This window comes from Gymnoscopelus braueri, assembly GCF_963280865.1.
Source record: "Gymnoscopelus braueri genome assembly, chromosome: 11".
NCBI classification, from domain to species: domain Eukaryota; kingdom Metazoa; phylum Chordata; class Actinopteri; order Myctophiformes; family Myctophidae; genus Gymnoscopelus; species Gymnoscopelus braueri.
This window is the reverse complement of record NC_137613.1, coordinates 21,161,318-21,179,235: the sequence shown is the minus strand read 5'-3', so window position 1 is coordinate 21,179,235 and position 17,918 is coordinate 21,161,318. Positions and strand designations below refer to the sequence as shown.

General features: G+C 42.7%; 1 protein-coding gene across 1 annotated transcript; it reads left to right on the top strand.

Moving 5' to 3' along the window:
* The first annotated feature begins 1,038 nt into the window (after window positions 1-1,038).
* On the top strand, window positions 1,039-16,167 carry LOC308095197 (transcription and mRNA export factor ENY2-2-like). The gene is made up of 5 exons (XM_080442167.1): window positions 1,039-1,065; window positions 14,337-14,409; window positions 15,186-15,256; window positions 15,397-15,471; window positions 15,891-16,167. The coding sequence occupies exons 2-5, from the start codon at window positions 14,342-14,344 to the stop codon at window positions 15,965-15,967; spliced, it is 291 nt and encodes a 96-aa protein (XP_080298293.1). The 5' UTR covers window positions 1,039-1,065; window positions 14,337-14,341; the 3' UTR covers window positions 15,968-16,167.
* Window positions 16,168-17,918: the final 1,751 nt, after the last annotated feature.

The following is a 17,918-nucleotide window of genomic DNA, read 5'->3' as shown; positions in this document are numbered from 1 at the left end:
TTTATTGAACAATACGGGAGATACGGGTACTCATCGCGGTCCGCATCGCCTTGTAACATCCGTGGCTCGGTGGTAAGCACTTTATATTTGAAATCTGAACGTTTATGTTTATGTGAGAGATGGCAATGTGAAAAAATCGAACACAACTTTAGACCAGGGGGACTCGGCACCATGACTGTCATGGTATGACAGTCATGTTTCAGGGCTAGATGTGATGTGGATGGGACATGTGCTTCCTGTTTGTAGCTGACGGTACTATTTTTTAGGACGGACACATGAACTATTTAGTCGATTGGGGAAATTAGCTTAGTACTACCCGGTACTACCTCTATGGCTTAGTACGGCATTTAAGTCTTTCTAACAACTTTTCCTATGTCATTTTTTTTGTAATTATTGGAACTCATTTTGCGAGCCCAACGTTCATAGCAGACTTTCTTAACATAATGGTACTGCAGCAACGGACTAGTCTGTCACGACCGTCATGGATGAACTTCAACCTGGTGTTTGCACTTTCTCTCTTTTTGGCCGGTACATCTACATAAACGTGCAGATTTCAAATATAAAGTGCTTACCTTATGGTTACGGATGTTGTAATTATATACGGGCCCTCAAAAGTATCTGTATCTTCCATATTGTTCAATAAAAAGCATTTTAACCCGATCGGCGGTCATTTTCTCATAGTTATAATGTATCAAAGTCCAATACACCTCCCAACCGATAGGGTCGCGTAGTTGAAAGTATATGGAGAAAATGGCCACTGATCAGATTAAAATGTTTTTTTTACGGAAGTACGGGTATTTTTGGGGACCCGTACATAATTACAACATCCGTGGCCATGGGTTAAGCACTTTATATTTGAAATGTGAACGTTTATGTAGATGTACGGGTCAAAAAGAGAGAAAGGGCTAACACCAGGTTGGTGTTCATCCATGACTGTTATGGTATGACAGTCATGTATCAGGGGGCTAGGTACTGTGCAACCGGAACGTTCAAGCTTGTATAGCTGTGTAGCGGCGGTACAATGATGTGATAGGACTGTTCCCCCACAAACATCTCTGATTGAAGGTAACGTTTAGCTTGTGCATAAAACCTGCCAAATTCAAGCCCCCAGAGTTGCTGAGAAACATTGAAGCTGCCACCCCAGTGGCCAAAGCTGGAACTGCAGGCGGGGAGAAATACATGCACGCGCAAAACATGCTGAGAGATATTTATATTTATACATATAAATATGTAAACATATTATACATACATACATATGCATTTACATATAAATATGCATCTCGAGTGTATTTAATAAATATCTCGCGTTCAATCCTTGACACACGGGCTGCCGTAGAACGCAAAAAGGACACTAGTGCGCATGCTCATAACTCTATGGGGATACAAAATCGAACCAATAATTCTACTTCCGGCAGGTTTCCGGGTGCTTCAAAACGCCACTGAGCACATTCATTGAAATGATAGCTGGGGGCGGGGCAATCCGCCCTCTAGTTATATTATACCTCTATGGCCAAATTCCATTCCCCAAAGTTCGGTCACTCGCTCACTCTCCTCGCTTCCTCCACTCGCGCCTAAGCCCCGCCCCTGCAAGGAGCCGATGATAATTTGTGAGGACGGAGTGGTCGAGCGGTTGCAGTTGTGGGTGCAGGATATGCTCGGCTACATGATCTGCACGGGGTCCTGCCATAGAGTTAAAAATAAGGGTCCTGCGCTTGCTACCGACGTCACACACTATGATTGGCTGTACGTCTGAACGATGACGTGGCACATTCTGATTGGCTTGTGGCTTTTTTTCTTTTCAAAACTTTATTGAACACTGTTACAAATCACACTAACTGTTCTTCATGTGGCTTTTTTTCTTTTCAAAACTTTATTGAACACTGTTACAAATCACACTAACTGTTCTTCATATTAAATAACAATGTTATGTTGAACGTCTTTTTCCAGTGGTAACCTATTTATATCATTGATATATAAAATAAGTTTGAAAAGGGCTTAATGGTGATTATTTAGTGAATAATGGACAATTTCTTTGTTTTAACAGAACGTTTTATTAAATAAGTTTGAAGATGCTTAATGGTGATTATTTAGTCAGTGAATTATGGACAATTGGTTTGTTTTAACAGAACGTTTTATTAAATAAGTTTGAAGAGGCTTAATGGTGATTATTTAGTGAATTATGGACAATTTGTTTGTTTTAACAGAACATTTTATTAAATAAGTTTGAAGAGGCTTAATGGTGATTATTTAGTGAATTATGGATAATTTGTTTGTTTTAACAGAACGTTAATAATATGTTTTCGAGATAATATATTTGTGTCTTTACAATATTAATATATGATAATGTATAATAATATATAAAGATGCCTGCCGCCCGAGGCAATCCAAAAAAATCTTCTAAGTGCAAAGTACCACCAGGTCCCTGCGGAGGGGGGTCCCCTCCACCCAGCCTTGTACCCAGGATCAGGTTGCATTGGGCTGGGTAGAGAGGGACGACCGAAGGGAGTCCCCTGGTTCTTTTTGAAAAATACCGAAAATATTATAAGTACAATGTCCCACCATAAAAATGTAAGAAAAGAAAATGTCCCTGTGGAGGTGTGGAGGGGGGGTCTCCTCCACCCAGCCTTGTACCCAGGATCGGGGTGCATTGGGCTGGGTAGAGAGGGACGACCGAAGTGGGTCCCCTGGTTCTTTTTGAAAAATACAAAAAATATTACAAGAACAATGTCCCACCATAAAAATGTAAGAACAATTTTTTCGCTGTGGAGGTGTGGAGGGGGGTCTCCTCCACCCAGCCACGTACCCAGGATCGGGGTGCATTGGGCTGGGTAGAGAGGGACGACCGAAGTGGGTCCCCTGGTTCTTTTTGAAAAATACAAAAAATATTACAAGAACAATGTCCCACCATAAAAATGTAAGAACAATTTTTTCGCTGTGGAGGTGTGGAGGGGGGTCTCCTCCACCCAGCCACGTACCCAGGATCGGGGTGCATTGGGCTGGGTCGAGGGGGACGACCGAAGTGGTCCCCTGGTTCTTTTTGAAAAAAAGAGAAAAAATTTCAAGTCCAATGTACCACCTTACAAATTTTAGAAAAAAAAAAAAATTGTGGAGGGGGGTCCGCTCCACCCAGCCACGTACCCAGGATCGGGGTGCATTGGGCTGGGTAGAGGGGGACGACCGAAGTGGTCCCCTGGTTCTTTTTGAAAAAAAGAGAAAAAATTGCAAGTCCAATGTACCACCTTACACATTTTAGAAAAAAAAAATTGTGGAGGGGGGTCCGCTCCACCCAGCCACGTACCCAGGATCGGGGTGCATTGGGCTGGGTAGAGAAGGACGACCGAAGTGGTCCCCTGGTTCTTTTTGAAAAAAAGAGAAAAGATTGCAAGTCCAATGTATACCACCTTACACATTTTAGAAGAAAAAAAAATTGTGGAGGGGGGTCCGCTCCACCCAGCCACGTACCCAGGATCGGGGTGCATTGGGCTGGGTAGAGAAGGACGACCGAAGTGGTCCCCTGGTTCTTTTTGAAAAAAACAAAAAAAATTGCAAGTACAATGTAGCACCATACACATTTAAGAGAAAAAAAAAATTCACTATGGAGGTGTGGAGGGGGGTCCGCTCCACCCAGCCACGTACCCAGGATCGGGGTGCATTGGGCTGGGTAGAGGGGGACAACCGAAGTGGTCCCCTGGTTCTTTTTGAAAAAATCAAAAAAAATTGCAAATCCAATGCACCACCATACAAATCTTAGAAAAAAACTAATTTCGCCCGGAAGTTGTGGAGGGGGGTCCGCTCCACCCAGCCACGTACCCAGGATCGGGGTGCATTGGGCTGGGTAGAGGGGGACGACCGAAGTGGGCCCCTGGTTCTTTTTGAAAAAAACAAAAAAAAATGCGTGTGTTACGGGGTTAATTGCGGGGTGTTACATTGGACTTGCAATTTTTTTTGTTTTTTTCAAAAAGAACCAGGGGACCACTTCGGTCGTCCCCCTCTACCCAGCCCAATGCACCCCGATCCTGGGTACGTGGCTGGGTGGAGCGGACCCCCCTCCACACCTCCAGAGTGAATTCTTTTTTCTCTTAAATGTGTATGGTGCTACATTGTACTTGCAATTTTTTTTGTTTTTTTCAAAAAGAACCAGGGGCCCACTTCGGTCGTCCCCCTCTACCCAGCCCAATGCACCCCGATCCTGGGTACGTGGCTGGGTGGAGCGGACCCCCCTCCACACCTCCAGAGTGAATTATTTTTTTCTCTTAAATGTGTATGGTGCTACATTGTACTTGCAATTTTTTTTGATTTTTTTCAAAAAGAACCAGGGGACCACTTCGGTCGTCCCCCTCTACCCAGCCCAATGCACCCCGATCCTGGGTACGTGGCTGGGTGGAGCGGACCCCCCTCCACACCTCCAGAGTGAATTTTTTTTTTCTCTTAAATGTGTATGGTGCTACATTGTACTTGCAATTTTTTTTGTTTTTTTCAAAAAGAACCAGGGGACCACTTCGGTCGTCCTTCTCTACCCAGCCCAATGCACCCCGATCCTGGGTACGTGGCTGGGTGGAGCGGACCCCCCTCCACAATTTTTTTTTCTTCTAAAATGTGTAAGGTGGTACATTGGACTTGCAATTTTTTCTCTTTTTTTCAAAAAGAACCAGGGGACCACTTTGGTCGTCCTTCTCTACCCAGCCCAATGCACCCCGATCCTGGGTACGTGGCTGGGTGGAGCGGACCCCCCTCCACTATTTTTTTTTTTCTAAAATGTGTAAGGTGGTACATTGGACTTGCAATTTTTTCTCTTTTTTTCAAAAAGAACCAGGGGACCACTTCGGTCGTCCCCCTCTACCCAGCCCAATGCACCCCGATCCTGGGTACGTGGCTGGGTGGAGCGGACCCCCCTCCACAAATTTTTTTTTTTTCTAAAATTTGTAAGGTGGTACATTGGACTTGAAATTTTTTCTCTTTTTTTCAAAAAGAACCAGGGGACCACTTCGGTCGTCCCCCTCGACCCAGCCCAATGCACCCCGATCCTGGGTACGTGGCTGGGTGGAGGAGACCCCCCTCCACACCTCCACAGCGAAAAAATTGTTCTTACATTTTTATGGTGGGACATTGTTCTTGTAATATTTTTTGTATTTTTCAAAAAGAACCAGGGGACCCACTTCGGTCGTCCCTCTCTACCCAGCCCAATGCACCCCGATCCTGGGTACGTGGCTGGGTGGAGGAGACCCCCCTCCACACCTCCACAGCGAAAAAATTGTTCTTACATTTTTATGGTGGGACATTGTTCTTGTAATATTTTTTGTATTTTTCAAAAAGAACCAGGGGACCCACTTCGGTCGTCCCTCTCTACCCAGCCCAATGCACCCCGATCCTGGGTACAAGGCTGGGTGGAGGAGACCCCCCTCCACACCTCCACAGGGACATTTTCTTTTCTTACATTTTTATGGTGGGACATTGTACTTATAATATTTTCGGTATTTTTCAAAAAGAACCAGGGGACCCCCTTCGGTCGTCCCTCTCTACCCAGCCCAATGCACCCTGATCCTGGGTACAAGGCTGGGTGGAGGGGACCCCCCTCCGCAGGGACCTGGTGGTACTTTGCACTTAGAAGATTTTTTGGATTGCCTCGGGCGGCAGGCATCTTTATATATTATTATACATTATCATATATTAATATTGTAAAGACACAAATATATTATCGCGAAAACATATTATTAACGTTCTGTTAAAACAAACAAATTATCCATAATTCACTAAATAATCACCATTAAGCCTCTTCAAACTTATTTAATAAAACGTTCTGTTAAAACAAATTGTCCATAATTCACTAAATAATCACCATTAAGCCTCTTCAAACTTATTTAATAAAACGTTCTGTTAAAACAAACCAATTGTCCATAATTCACTGACTAAATAATCACCATTAAGCATCTTCAAACTTATTAAATAAAACGTTCTGTTAAAACAAAGAAATTGTCCATAATTCACTAAATAATCACCATTAAGCCCTTTTCAAACTTATTTAATATATCAACAAAAAAAAATTAATCAAACAATTTCGCGGACCCCCTCCAGTACCTCCGCGGACCCCCTAGGGGTCGCGGACCCCCTGTTGAAGACCTCTGCGTGACTAAATAATCACCATTAAGCATCTTCAAACTTATTTAATAAAACGTTCTGTTAAAACAAAGAAATTGTCCATTATTCACTAAATAATCACCATTAAGCCCTTTTCAAACTTATTTAATATATAAAAAAAAAAAAATTTATCAAACAATTTCGTGGACCCCCTGCAGTACCTCCGCGGACCCCCTAGGGGTCGCGGACCCCCTGTTGAAGACCTCTGCACTAAATAATCACCATTAAGCATCTTCAAACTTATTTAATAAAATGTTCTGTTAAAACAAACAAATTGTCCATTATTCACTAAGGGTACGTTCGAAAATACAGCACTGAGCGCACTGGCCAATACAAACTAATAGGCGAGTGTGCTCCGGTGCGCAATTTCCGAACGCACCCTTTATAATCACCATTAAGCCCTTTTCAAACTTATTTTATATATCAATGATATAAATAGGTTACCACTGGAAAAAGACGTTCAACATAACATTGTTATTTAATATGAAGAACAGTTAGTGTGATTTGTAACAGTGTTCAATAAAGTTTTGAAAAGAAAAAAAGCCACAAGCCAATCAGAATGTGCCACGTCATCGTTCAGACGTACAGCCAATCATAGTGTGTGACGTCAGTCGCAGGCGAAGGACCCGCGCAGATAATGCAGGCCGAGCATATCTTGTACCCACACCGTCAAAGGATCGGACTGCACTTAGCGTCATTTCAAAGCGACGGCAAATTCCGCGATCACTTATGACGTCTCAAACAGCTGGACCAGAGCCGTGGATGAAAATATACATGCATATGTAACCATGGCAGAAATATAACAGATGTGTAACTTCGACTACGCCACTTTGGGAGTTTCACCCAAAGAATCAATTAAAGTGCTAAAGTAACTAAGTACAACACAGGTACAACACAGGTTCGTTTGTAATTGACTGGAGCAGAGACGTGCTTCTCAAGGTAATCAATAATATTTATTATAATTGCCACAGTAGTATTATCATGCAATTATACTTTAATTAAACAGGTAAATCACAAATAAAGGTTAAACGAATCGAAAGCACTATAATAAAATATATCAGTGAAAGACCAGTCAGACTGTAGGGGGGGGGGGGGGGAGAGACGGAGGAGTTAGTACAGTGACACTTCAAACACTTCAAACACTAAAAACACTTACACACAACACTAAGTGGGTTAGGTGCACACAAACCACACATACGGCATGCAGTGGATAGTAGAAGTCCTCCCCCACAGTGCGACCGTGGTCGCCTCCAACTAGTGGGGTACAAGAAATGGCGATTAGATATACATATAAACAGTGGCATAAACAGTGGCAGTTGGAGGATCAATGCAAAAGTAAAATACAATACATAAGAAATAACTAATAAGAAAGGGGCAAAGGCAGCAATGGAGCTAAGGAGCGCCTATAAAACAAAAGACAACAGTTAGCCCCCACCAGGCATTATAATTATACATCAAAATACTTTCCAATCCAAAATACAGAACATTAAGTACCTCAACAGTCAATGTCTGTCTATAGGGCAGGGGCACGGCAGCATACACAGTGGAACCATAGCAGGGCTATAATGGCTGGAGCATACAGGGGCCTATAAGTACAGAATTATGTTATAACCACCATACTATATGAGGGCACAATCCATACAAAGGCAACTTTACACTACATACCTCAGGTTAAGTGAGGTTTGGGCCCTACCACTTGGCCTAGAAACCACCTCTTGGCCTTTGCTCTTATCCTCAACAGTGAGGCAGAGAGGAGGGCGCCTGAGGAACATATACCATTAATAAATACAAAACAGTAAACAGTTTAAAAGCAAAACAACACTCCATTGCCTACCTTGCTCAGACAAGTAAGACGCGCGAACGCGGTAAGCGAACGCAAAAAAAGAAAAAAAAGAATGAAAAAAAATATTTAAAAAAAAGTAACCAATAAATTATTTTTTTTTTTTTTTTTTTTCAATCTGCGTTAAAAGGAGCATCTTAGAAAAATACAAATTCACAAAAAAAAAACTCGGAATGTTTTTGAACAATTCAACAAAGTGTTTGAAGTGCCTGTTTCACCCACTTCCGGGGGGCGGAGCCAAAATCCGAGCCCGATGTATTTGTTCGTAGACCCCCACTTAGGGGGGGTAGAAAAAGTTTGGGAGCGATTCGGGCACTTTTCATTTAACATGGGGTTTCAATGGGGAGTTTTTAGGAGCCTTCTCCGGGGCGTGGCTTCCGGGGGAAGGGGCGGGCTTAAACGCAACCTTGACAGGTGTGTTCAGTTTTCAAAGACCTTTCATTTGATGTATGGTACGTCTAAATTGGACATTTACTTATCTCAGAGGAGCTGCACACAGGCAGTGCACACAGAGACACAGACGGAGACACAACCCATGCAGTTACATAGTAAGCTCCACTTGGTCGGAAGCCGCGCCTCCTCCCGCGTTCGCAACAAGCCAGTGCCTACAGTCAGAGAGCCAAGCTAGAATAAATGCATGAGCACCAGGCAGGGGAGGGGTTAATCAGTGATTACCTACACATGTGTAATTGGGGCGTGGACCCAGAAGCCTGAATGGAGACAGGTCTCCCTGTTACACATAGAATAATATGCAGGTATAGAATAATACAGAATAGAATAGACAATTCATCAATGTGGATGGCCACATTGTTATCTTTATAGTTAACATTTTGTGCAAAGTCATTTATTCCTGAAATAGTGAACGAAGCGCCAGGATGAGCAAACTTACATTTATGAATTTAATCCTGACCCGTCCCTCTTTTTGCTCGTACAGTCCCCAGACCCCCCACCCCCCGCAGCAGTCCCGCACGGCACTGCTGCATATAACAGCCACCGTATATTACAGAGTATGTCTGACTCTGAATTACATCATTCATGCAGGGTGGCCATACGTCCTCTTTTACCCGGACATATATTCTTTTGGGGGGCTGTCTGGGGGGGTTTATAAAATCCTTCAAATGTCCGGGGTTTTGAGAGTTTGGGTGATATCCTCCCCACTTCTGGGACGAAGAAAAAAGAAAAAAACTCAGACGATTTTGTGATTTTGCTTGATATTGTTTGATAGCGAAATAAATCATGACTGATAGACATGAAAGAAGACCCTTCACAGCAAATACAGAATTTTAAAATTTAAGAATCGGTTCAGAATTGAATGAGTACGGCTATAGTTAAATAGCGTAAAGTGTCCTCTTTTGGGGAATTCAGAATATAGTCACCCTATATTCAGTCTATATATAAATACAATACATTATTTTAAACATAATCTTTGTCACAGTAATTTATAGTAGTCCATGCACTGCATTGAGGCATGCACGGAGAGAAATGAACTATCAGCTTTTGAGACAGTATAAGTGTGCACAATATATTACAATGTATATAATTGTATTATACTTTATATCATACAAAGCAATAAAGCCAGTGGCTCTCGGCCACTCGCTCACTCCCACTCGGTCACTCCGACTCCAAACCGGATGTGCTCAGGGTCCAATTATTCAGTTGCTTCTTGGAGGAGGCGAGTGGAGTCGAGTGGAGGAGCCGAGGAGGCTCTCTACTTCCGCATTTAGCGAGTGTACATAATAAGCCAGATTCCATTCCCCAAAGCTCGGTCACTCGCTCACTCTCCTCGCTTCCTCCACTCGCGCGTAATCCCCGCCCCTGCGAGGAGCCGTGGATTATTTGCGAGGACAGAGTGGCCGACCAGCTGACCTCAAAGGATCGGACTGCACTTAGCGCGTCATTTCAAAGCGACGGCAAATTCCGCGATCACTTATGACGTCTCACACAGCTGGATCACTGGAACACAGCCAACACAGCCAACCGAGCCGATCATATAGCTTGTCATGTCATTGCCATGAAAATAATATATATGCATAGAGTAATATGCAGGTATAGAATAATACAGAATATAAGAATAGACAATTCATCAATGTGGATGGCCACATTGTTATCTTTATAGAGCACCGAAGTCCTGACGTGACTCGTTCATCCCCAGGTTTGCGGAAGTAATTTCTCTATGGAGAATAACATTGGGTCATCTTAGAATCGTCTCATATAAGAATTGTGGTCCAAAAATAAACACCGCGTGTCGGCGTTATTGTCAGGGATGGGGTTCTGTATCGTTTATGATAGTCAGTCACTTATATTTGATACAGTCTGTTTCTGGCGAAAATGTAACTAATTCGGCGGAAGTAACATTAGCGTTTTCTCACCGTCAGTTGATGCTTCATATCCATAAGAGTCAACACGCCGGGGTAATTTGTTTATTTTTGGAACACAGTTCTTATTTGACGCGATATTAAATACGTCTATGGGATTCAGAACGGGGGTGGAAAACTGCGAACCAGGTAGACAAACAAAGGATGTGTAAATGACGTCAGACTTCGGCGGTCTATAGTTAACATTTTGTGCAAAGCCATTTATTCCTGAAATAGTGAACGAAGCGCCAGGATGAGCAAACTTACATTTATGAATTAAATCCTGACCCGTCCCTCTTTTTGCTCGTACAGTCCCCAGACCCCCCACCCCCGCAGCAGTCCCGCACGGCACTGCTGCTTATAACAGCCACCGTATATTACAGAGTATGTCTGACTCTGAATTACATCATTCATGCAGGGTGGCCATACGTCCTCTTTTACCCAGACATATCCTCTTTTGGGGGGCTGTCTGGGGGGTTTTATAAAATCCTTCAAATGTCCGGGGTTTTGAGAGTTTGGGTGATATCCCCCCCACTTCTGGGACGAAGAAAAAAGAAAAAAACTCAGACGATTTTGTGATTTTGCTTGACATTGTTTGATAGCGAAATAAATCATGACTGATAGACATGAAAGAAGACCCTTCACAGCTAATAGAGAATTAACATTTTTAAGAATCGGTTCAGAATTGAATGAGTACGGCTATAGTGCGGCTATAGTTAAAGCGTAAAGTGTCCTCTCCTATATTCAGTCTATAAATACAATACATTATTTTAAACATAATCTTTGTCACAGTAATTTATAGTAGTCCATGCACTAAATTGAGACATGCAAGGAGAGAAATGAACTATCAGCTTTTGAGACAGAATAAGTGTGCACAATATATTACAATGTATATAATTGTATTATACTTTATATCGTATTGTTGCGTCTTTTCAGTCAATTTACACTGTGTGTGTGTGTGTGTGTGTGTGTGTGTGTGTGTGTGTGTGTGTGTGTGTGTGTGTGTGAGATGCGCAACTAGTGATCGGCGGGGGCGAAGGGGGGGCAGACGGTGTTTTCGGGGCATGGTTTCGGGTTTCAAGCATTGTTTGTGTGGCCACATGTGGAGGAGGACCATGTATACGTCACGGGAGAAGGGAAAAAACAAAAAAAACGTGTACACGTGATGCGGAAGTCTGCCGCGGAGGAGATGTGGAGAGTGGTCGAGCCTACACTTGATGTACACTCGCTAAATGCGGAAGTAGAGAGCCTCCTCGGCTCCTCCACTCGACTCCACTCGCCTCCTCCAAGAAGCAACTGAATAATTGGACCCTGAGCACATCCGGTTTGGAGTCGAAGTGACCGAGTGGGAGTGAGCGAGTGGCCGAGATTTTCGGGAATGGAGCTCGACCACTCCACAGCTCCTCCGCGGCAGACTTCCGCATCACGTGTACACGTTTTTTTTCTTTTCTCCCTTCTCCCGTGACGTATACATGGTCCTCCTCCACATGTGGCCACCAAGCCCCCAGAGTTACTGAGAAACATTGAAGCTGCCACCCCAGTGGCCAAAGCTGGAACTGCAGGTGGGGAGAAATACATGCACGCGCAAAACATACTGAGAGATATTTATATTTATACATATAAATATGTAAACATATTATACATACATACATATGCATTTACATATAAATATGCATCTCGAGTGTATTTAATAAATATCTCGCGTTCAATCCTTGACACACGGGCTGCCGTAGAACGCAAAAAGGACACTAGTGCGCATGCTCATAACTCTATGGGGATACAAAATCGAACCAATAATTCTACTTCCGGCAGGTTTCCGGGTGCTTCAAAACGCCACTGAGCCATAGAGGTATAATATAACTAGAGGGCGGATTGCCCCGCCCCCAGCTATCATTTCAATGAATGTGCTCAGTGGCGTTTTGAAGCACCCGGAAACCTGCCGGAAGTAGAATTATTGGTTTCAATGTTTCTCAGTATCTGGGGGCTTGCACTGAGCACATTCATTGAAATGATAGCTGGGGGCGGGGCAATCCGCCCTCTAGTTATATTATACCTCTATGGTGGCCACACAAACAATGCTTGAAACCCGAAACCATGCCAAAAACACCGGCTGCCCCCCCCCCTTCGCCCCCGCCGATCACTCGTTGCGCATCTCTCACACACACACACACACACACACACACACACACACACACACACACACACACACACACACACACACACACACACACACACACACACACACACACACAGTGTAAATTAACAGAAAAGACGCAACTAGCCACTGGCTTTATTGCGTTGTATGATATAAAGCATAATACAATTATATACATTGTAATATATTGTGCACACTTATTCTGTCTAAAGCTGATAGTTCATTTCTCTCCTTGCATCATGCCTCAATGCAGTGCATGGACTACAATAAATTACAGTGACAAAGATTATGTTTAAAATAATGTATTGTATTTATATATAGACTGAATATAGGAGAGGACACTTTATGCTTTAACTATAGCCGTATACTCATTCAATTCTGAACCGATTCTTAAAATTAAATATTCTCTATTAGCTGCGAAGGGTCTTCTTTCATGTCTATCAGTCATGTTCGTCCCAGAAGTGGGGGGGATATCACCCAAACTCTCAAAACTCCGGACATTTGAAGGATTTTATAAAAAAGAAAAACAGACAGCCCCCCAAAAGAGGATATGTCCGGGTAAAAGAGGACGTATGGCCACCGCATGAATGATGTAATTCAGAGTCAGATATACTCTGTAATATACGGTGGCTGTTATAAGCAGCAGTGCCGTGCGGGACTGCTGCGGGGGGTGGGGGGTCTGGGGACTGTACGAGCAAAAAGAGGGACGGGTCAGGATTTAATTCATAAATGTAAGTTTGCTCATCCTGGCGCTTCGTTCACTATTTCAGGAATAAATGGCTTAGGCTTTGCACAAAATGTTAACTATAAAGATAACAATGTGGCCATCCACATTGATGAATTGTCTATATTCTGTATTATTCTATACCTGCATATTATTCTATGCATGTATATTTTCATCCACGGCTCTGGTCCAGCTGTTTGAGACGTCATAAGTGATCGCGGAATTTGCCGTCACTTTGAAATGACGCTAAGTGCAGTCCGATCCTTTGACGGCAACCGCTCGACCACTCCGTCCTGGCAAATAATCCTCGGCTCCTCGCAGGGGCGGGGCTTAGGTGCGAGTGGAGGAAGCGAGGAGAGTGAGCGAGTGACCGAACTTTGGGGAATGGAATTTGGCTATAGATATATATAAAGGCTAGATGACTCACCCGCGCTGCTGGCCAATGGAGTACGACGTTGCCACATGGCGGCCATCTTGCGACGGTCATTCATAACATTATGTCTATGGTGCATGTACTTTGAAATAACCATAGCGTGCTCAATTTTCATCCGATTTTCAAACGGTTTGGTGTGTTGTAAACACCAAAGATGTAGTTATGATACTTCATACTTAATTTTATATATAAAAAAAAAAACATGATTATAATTATAAGTATGCAGTATCATAACTACATATTTGGTGTTTACAACACACCAAACCGTTTGAAAATCGGATGAAAATTGAGCACCCTATGGTTATTTCAAAGTATATGCACCATAGACATAATGTTATGAATGACCGTCCCAAGATGGCCGCGGTTGAGCTACGCTCGCGACGCCCCCTTGAGCCATCTAGCCTTATATCTATGGTGGTCGAGCCTACACTTGATGTACACTCGCTAAATGCGGAAGTAGAGAGCCTCCTCGGCTCCTCCACTCGACTCCACTCGCCTCCTCCAAGAAGCAACTGAATAATTGGACCCTGAGCACATCCGGTTTGGAGTCGGAGTGACCGAGTGGGAGTGAGCGAGTGGCCGAGATTTTCGGGTATGGAATTTGGCTTTAGTCTTTAACTCTCACTCCTTTGCTTCAAATACATCATTACATGTGTATATGAATCACTATCGGTCTTCTGTATATTTAATTTCAGCGAACATGAGCAAAGATTCACAAATGAGGGCTGCAATAAACCAGAAGTTGATAGAAATGGGAGAACGGGAGCGGTAAGTAAATCCGGTCCGGGTACTAAAGTCTTGTATGTCTCGATGTATAATTATAGTGAGATCAGTGTTGCCATATTTTGTGAGAGAAATAAGCAACCAGGGCAAGGAAAACAAGCCCAAAAGAAGTAACTTAGACCACATGAGCACTTTAAACCTATATGCATCGGCTATTTGAAAATAGACGATCTACAAGCTCACACGCTTGTATCTTCAAAAACTCTAATAAATAAAAAAAAAATGGATTTTTTTAGTTGTTGAAACATTCTAACAACACAAATGCTCCCTGGGCACAAACATTTTCATGGAAATATTTGAGAACCACTGGTTAAAATGATAATTAAAACATTTGGAAGCCAGCCTAAATAATCAAGTACACTTGGAAACAAGCCCCAAAAAACCCCGCAACTACCAATCTTTACCAGCAACTTTGCAGAAAAAGAAGCCCAAAGTAGCTTTTAATAAGCTGACATGGCAACACTAGCCTGCTGCAACCCTCCTGATTTTGTGTATAAAGGGGCGTGTGTATAGAGCCGGCGAGAGACGGCGCCTGATCCCATTGGTTCACCGATCTGTCCGTCAACCCCCGCCCCGTTAACACAACATTACGAGCGACGCCCACTGCACTCTGGTTGGTTGGGAAATGAAACACTTCCTCATACCCAGTACAGGCTATAGTTGGGCCAGGCTTTTATTTTTTAGCAAAACTAAGCAATAAAAGCCTGGAGATCGAGGCTATGGCAACACTGATTTCATACAATAAATTGTTTCCCCCCCAGGTTGAAAGAATTGCTCAGGGCAAAGCTGGTGGAATGTGGGTGGAAGGATCAGCTGAAGGCACACTGCAAAGGTTTGTTGCACGGCACACACTCAAACATTTGGTGCATGTTGATGAAAGAGACGGGTTTGCCCCCTGAACTGGTTTCAACTGAAACTGGTTGTCTCACTATTGTGTATCTATCTGATGGTTCTCTTAATTTTTGTGTCCAGATGTGATTAGAGAAAAGGGCCTGGAACATGTCACAGTAGAGGACCTGGTCACAGAAGTGACACCAAAAGGCAGAGGTATGGTACAATACAAGATAGTGGTCGGGGAAAAAACTACAAATCTGGTCTTCACCACCAAAACATTTTAAGATTAATGTATGCTACTCTGTACAAATTTACTTGCATAGCAATGTGTGGATACCTCTCAGATCTTCATCATGTTTAAAAGTGACTTTTTAACCCGACAAAGATCAGAGACGGATTGAAACATTGTTACGTGAACAAAAAAATATGTAGGAAGGATTCAACATCTACATCACACAACAGTGTTGCTAGCCGTCAAGAACCGATTTACAAGCTACCAGCGTGTTGCATTGCAATGCATTGTATGATGTATTTTTTTATTTTTGTTTGTGAGATTATACATACTGCTACACCAGGGTGTGGCACCAGTGTTAATCAGTTTGGTTTCTTTCTGCCCCCTACATTTCTTGCAGCACTTGTTCCTGACAGCGTGAAGAAAGAACTCCTACAGAGAATCAGAGCGTTTCTAGCTCAACATGCGACTTTGTGAATGAAACATTCCACTTCAAGCTTACATTTTTTACTCACTGTAGGTCAACAATTAAAGTTCAAGTACAGTTTTTTGTTCTTATTGTGGGAAGCACCGAGTGTTATGTTTATATTTTATCATGTGTTTTGATATTGAGTTCATTTATTGTTATGCAACAGTTTTGGAAATAAATGAAGCTGTGGCTATTTTGGTCATTGCAATTCCTGTCCTGTTTTTCTAATTAGTGATGTTGAACCTGAGTAGAATTTTGGGTTGCGTCGCTGCCTATAAAAGACAAATAGAACTGACACATTCACTGAAGGGTAGGTGCTAGCCTGGTAAACCCTCCCTCCGGAAATCTCATTTCTATTTGATTCCTGGAGTGAGTCTGGCCTGATCCGCCTTTCTGCAATATTGGCTGTGTACGCCAAACGGACGAGCCTATCAGCGTCGTCGCTCATTGTTCTGTGATTGACAGCTTACGTTGGCCAATCAGGTGGCGAGTTCGAGTGAGCCCAAAACACGAACGGCAGCCATCTTTTTCTTGTCCGCTATATTCTCCGCTATTTTTTTACTTCAAAAAGCTCTCTAACTTCTATTTTGAGGCACGGAATTTACTTATAAGATATCGTTTGGATAGAATTTAGTTGTTTAACTTCATATATGTGGTCAATTAATCATGACAAAGCCTATTTAAAAATAAAAATTTAGAGAACCGGTAGGGGCGGGCAGTGACACCCATGTATCCGAATAAGGCAACCCATTTTGGGCATGGCTGTCTCAAAAGTCCTGTTGCGTCACATTAGATTGGTGAACTGCTGATTGGCTGAAGGGGAAAAATTATCATTGGCTGAAGGGGTTGTCAGTCAACGGTATTACTCCCGCCCAACTCCAGCACAGCCAATATTGCAGAAAGGCGGATCAGGCCAGACTCACTCCTGAAATCAAATGGAAATGAGATTTCCGGAGGGAGGGTTTACCAGGCTAGGTAGGTGCAGGACCAACAAAAACACAGGTCAATCACAATTAAGACGTCAAAAAGCTTTATTGACATATCGACTAAAATGTCTTATTCACAATGTGTAGCTATCTAGCCATGATATACTATAAGTCCAGGTGCTGGACAAAATAATTTGTGACAACTTTTTCATTTTTGATCCAATGGGATCTTCATCAGGATTCGGGGAAATGGGCGTGCCGTGTACACATAAAAAGAGTCAACTTGAATCTGGTTGGTTGTAACTACAAAGGCAAACGAAACTCACCTGGGCTCATACCAATCAATAATTGGTGATTACATACTCAATTGTATGTGTCGAGAGGTGTGTCAAACACACTAATGTACATGATCACATGCACAAAAATATAAACAGGAAGGTACAGGGTCACAAGACCAGTCCAATTAAAACTAGAAAAAGTTTATTATACTCTGAATCCATAAAATGGGGGGGGGGGAAACATGTCCTAATACTGATGACAAATGCAGAGAGAGGAAGGAGACAAATATACACATTAGGAGACTTGAAGGTTCTATGGAGGAAAAAAGTCTATGACAGCATGTGATCATGTCCATTAATGTGTCTGATATGTTTGTGTTTGGCATTAGTGTGTTTCATGGCCATGATGTAATATTCATCATCACTTGCTGAGGGGGAAAATTAGAAGAAAGGTAAAAACATTTGTGGGTGAAGAATGACTGACTTCCTTGTTCTTTCAAACAAAACAAAAAAAGTGAACTTCAGATACAGGAAGCATCTGTCGGTCATTCTTGAGATTGGTTTGAGTAACACTTAATAAAAAGTTAAAAGGATAACAGACATTCACTAATTCATAGTGCAGCTGCTCTTATATGGACATTGCATAACAAGGTGTGGCAGTTTCTTTGGGTATAATGTTCTCACAGCATCCCTGATAATTGTGTAATTTGTTGTAATTTCAAGCAAACGTATAGCTTACTTTTTACATAGTATTT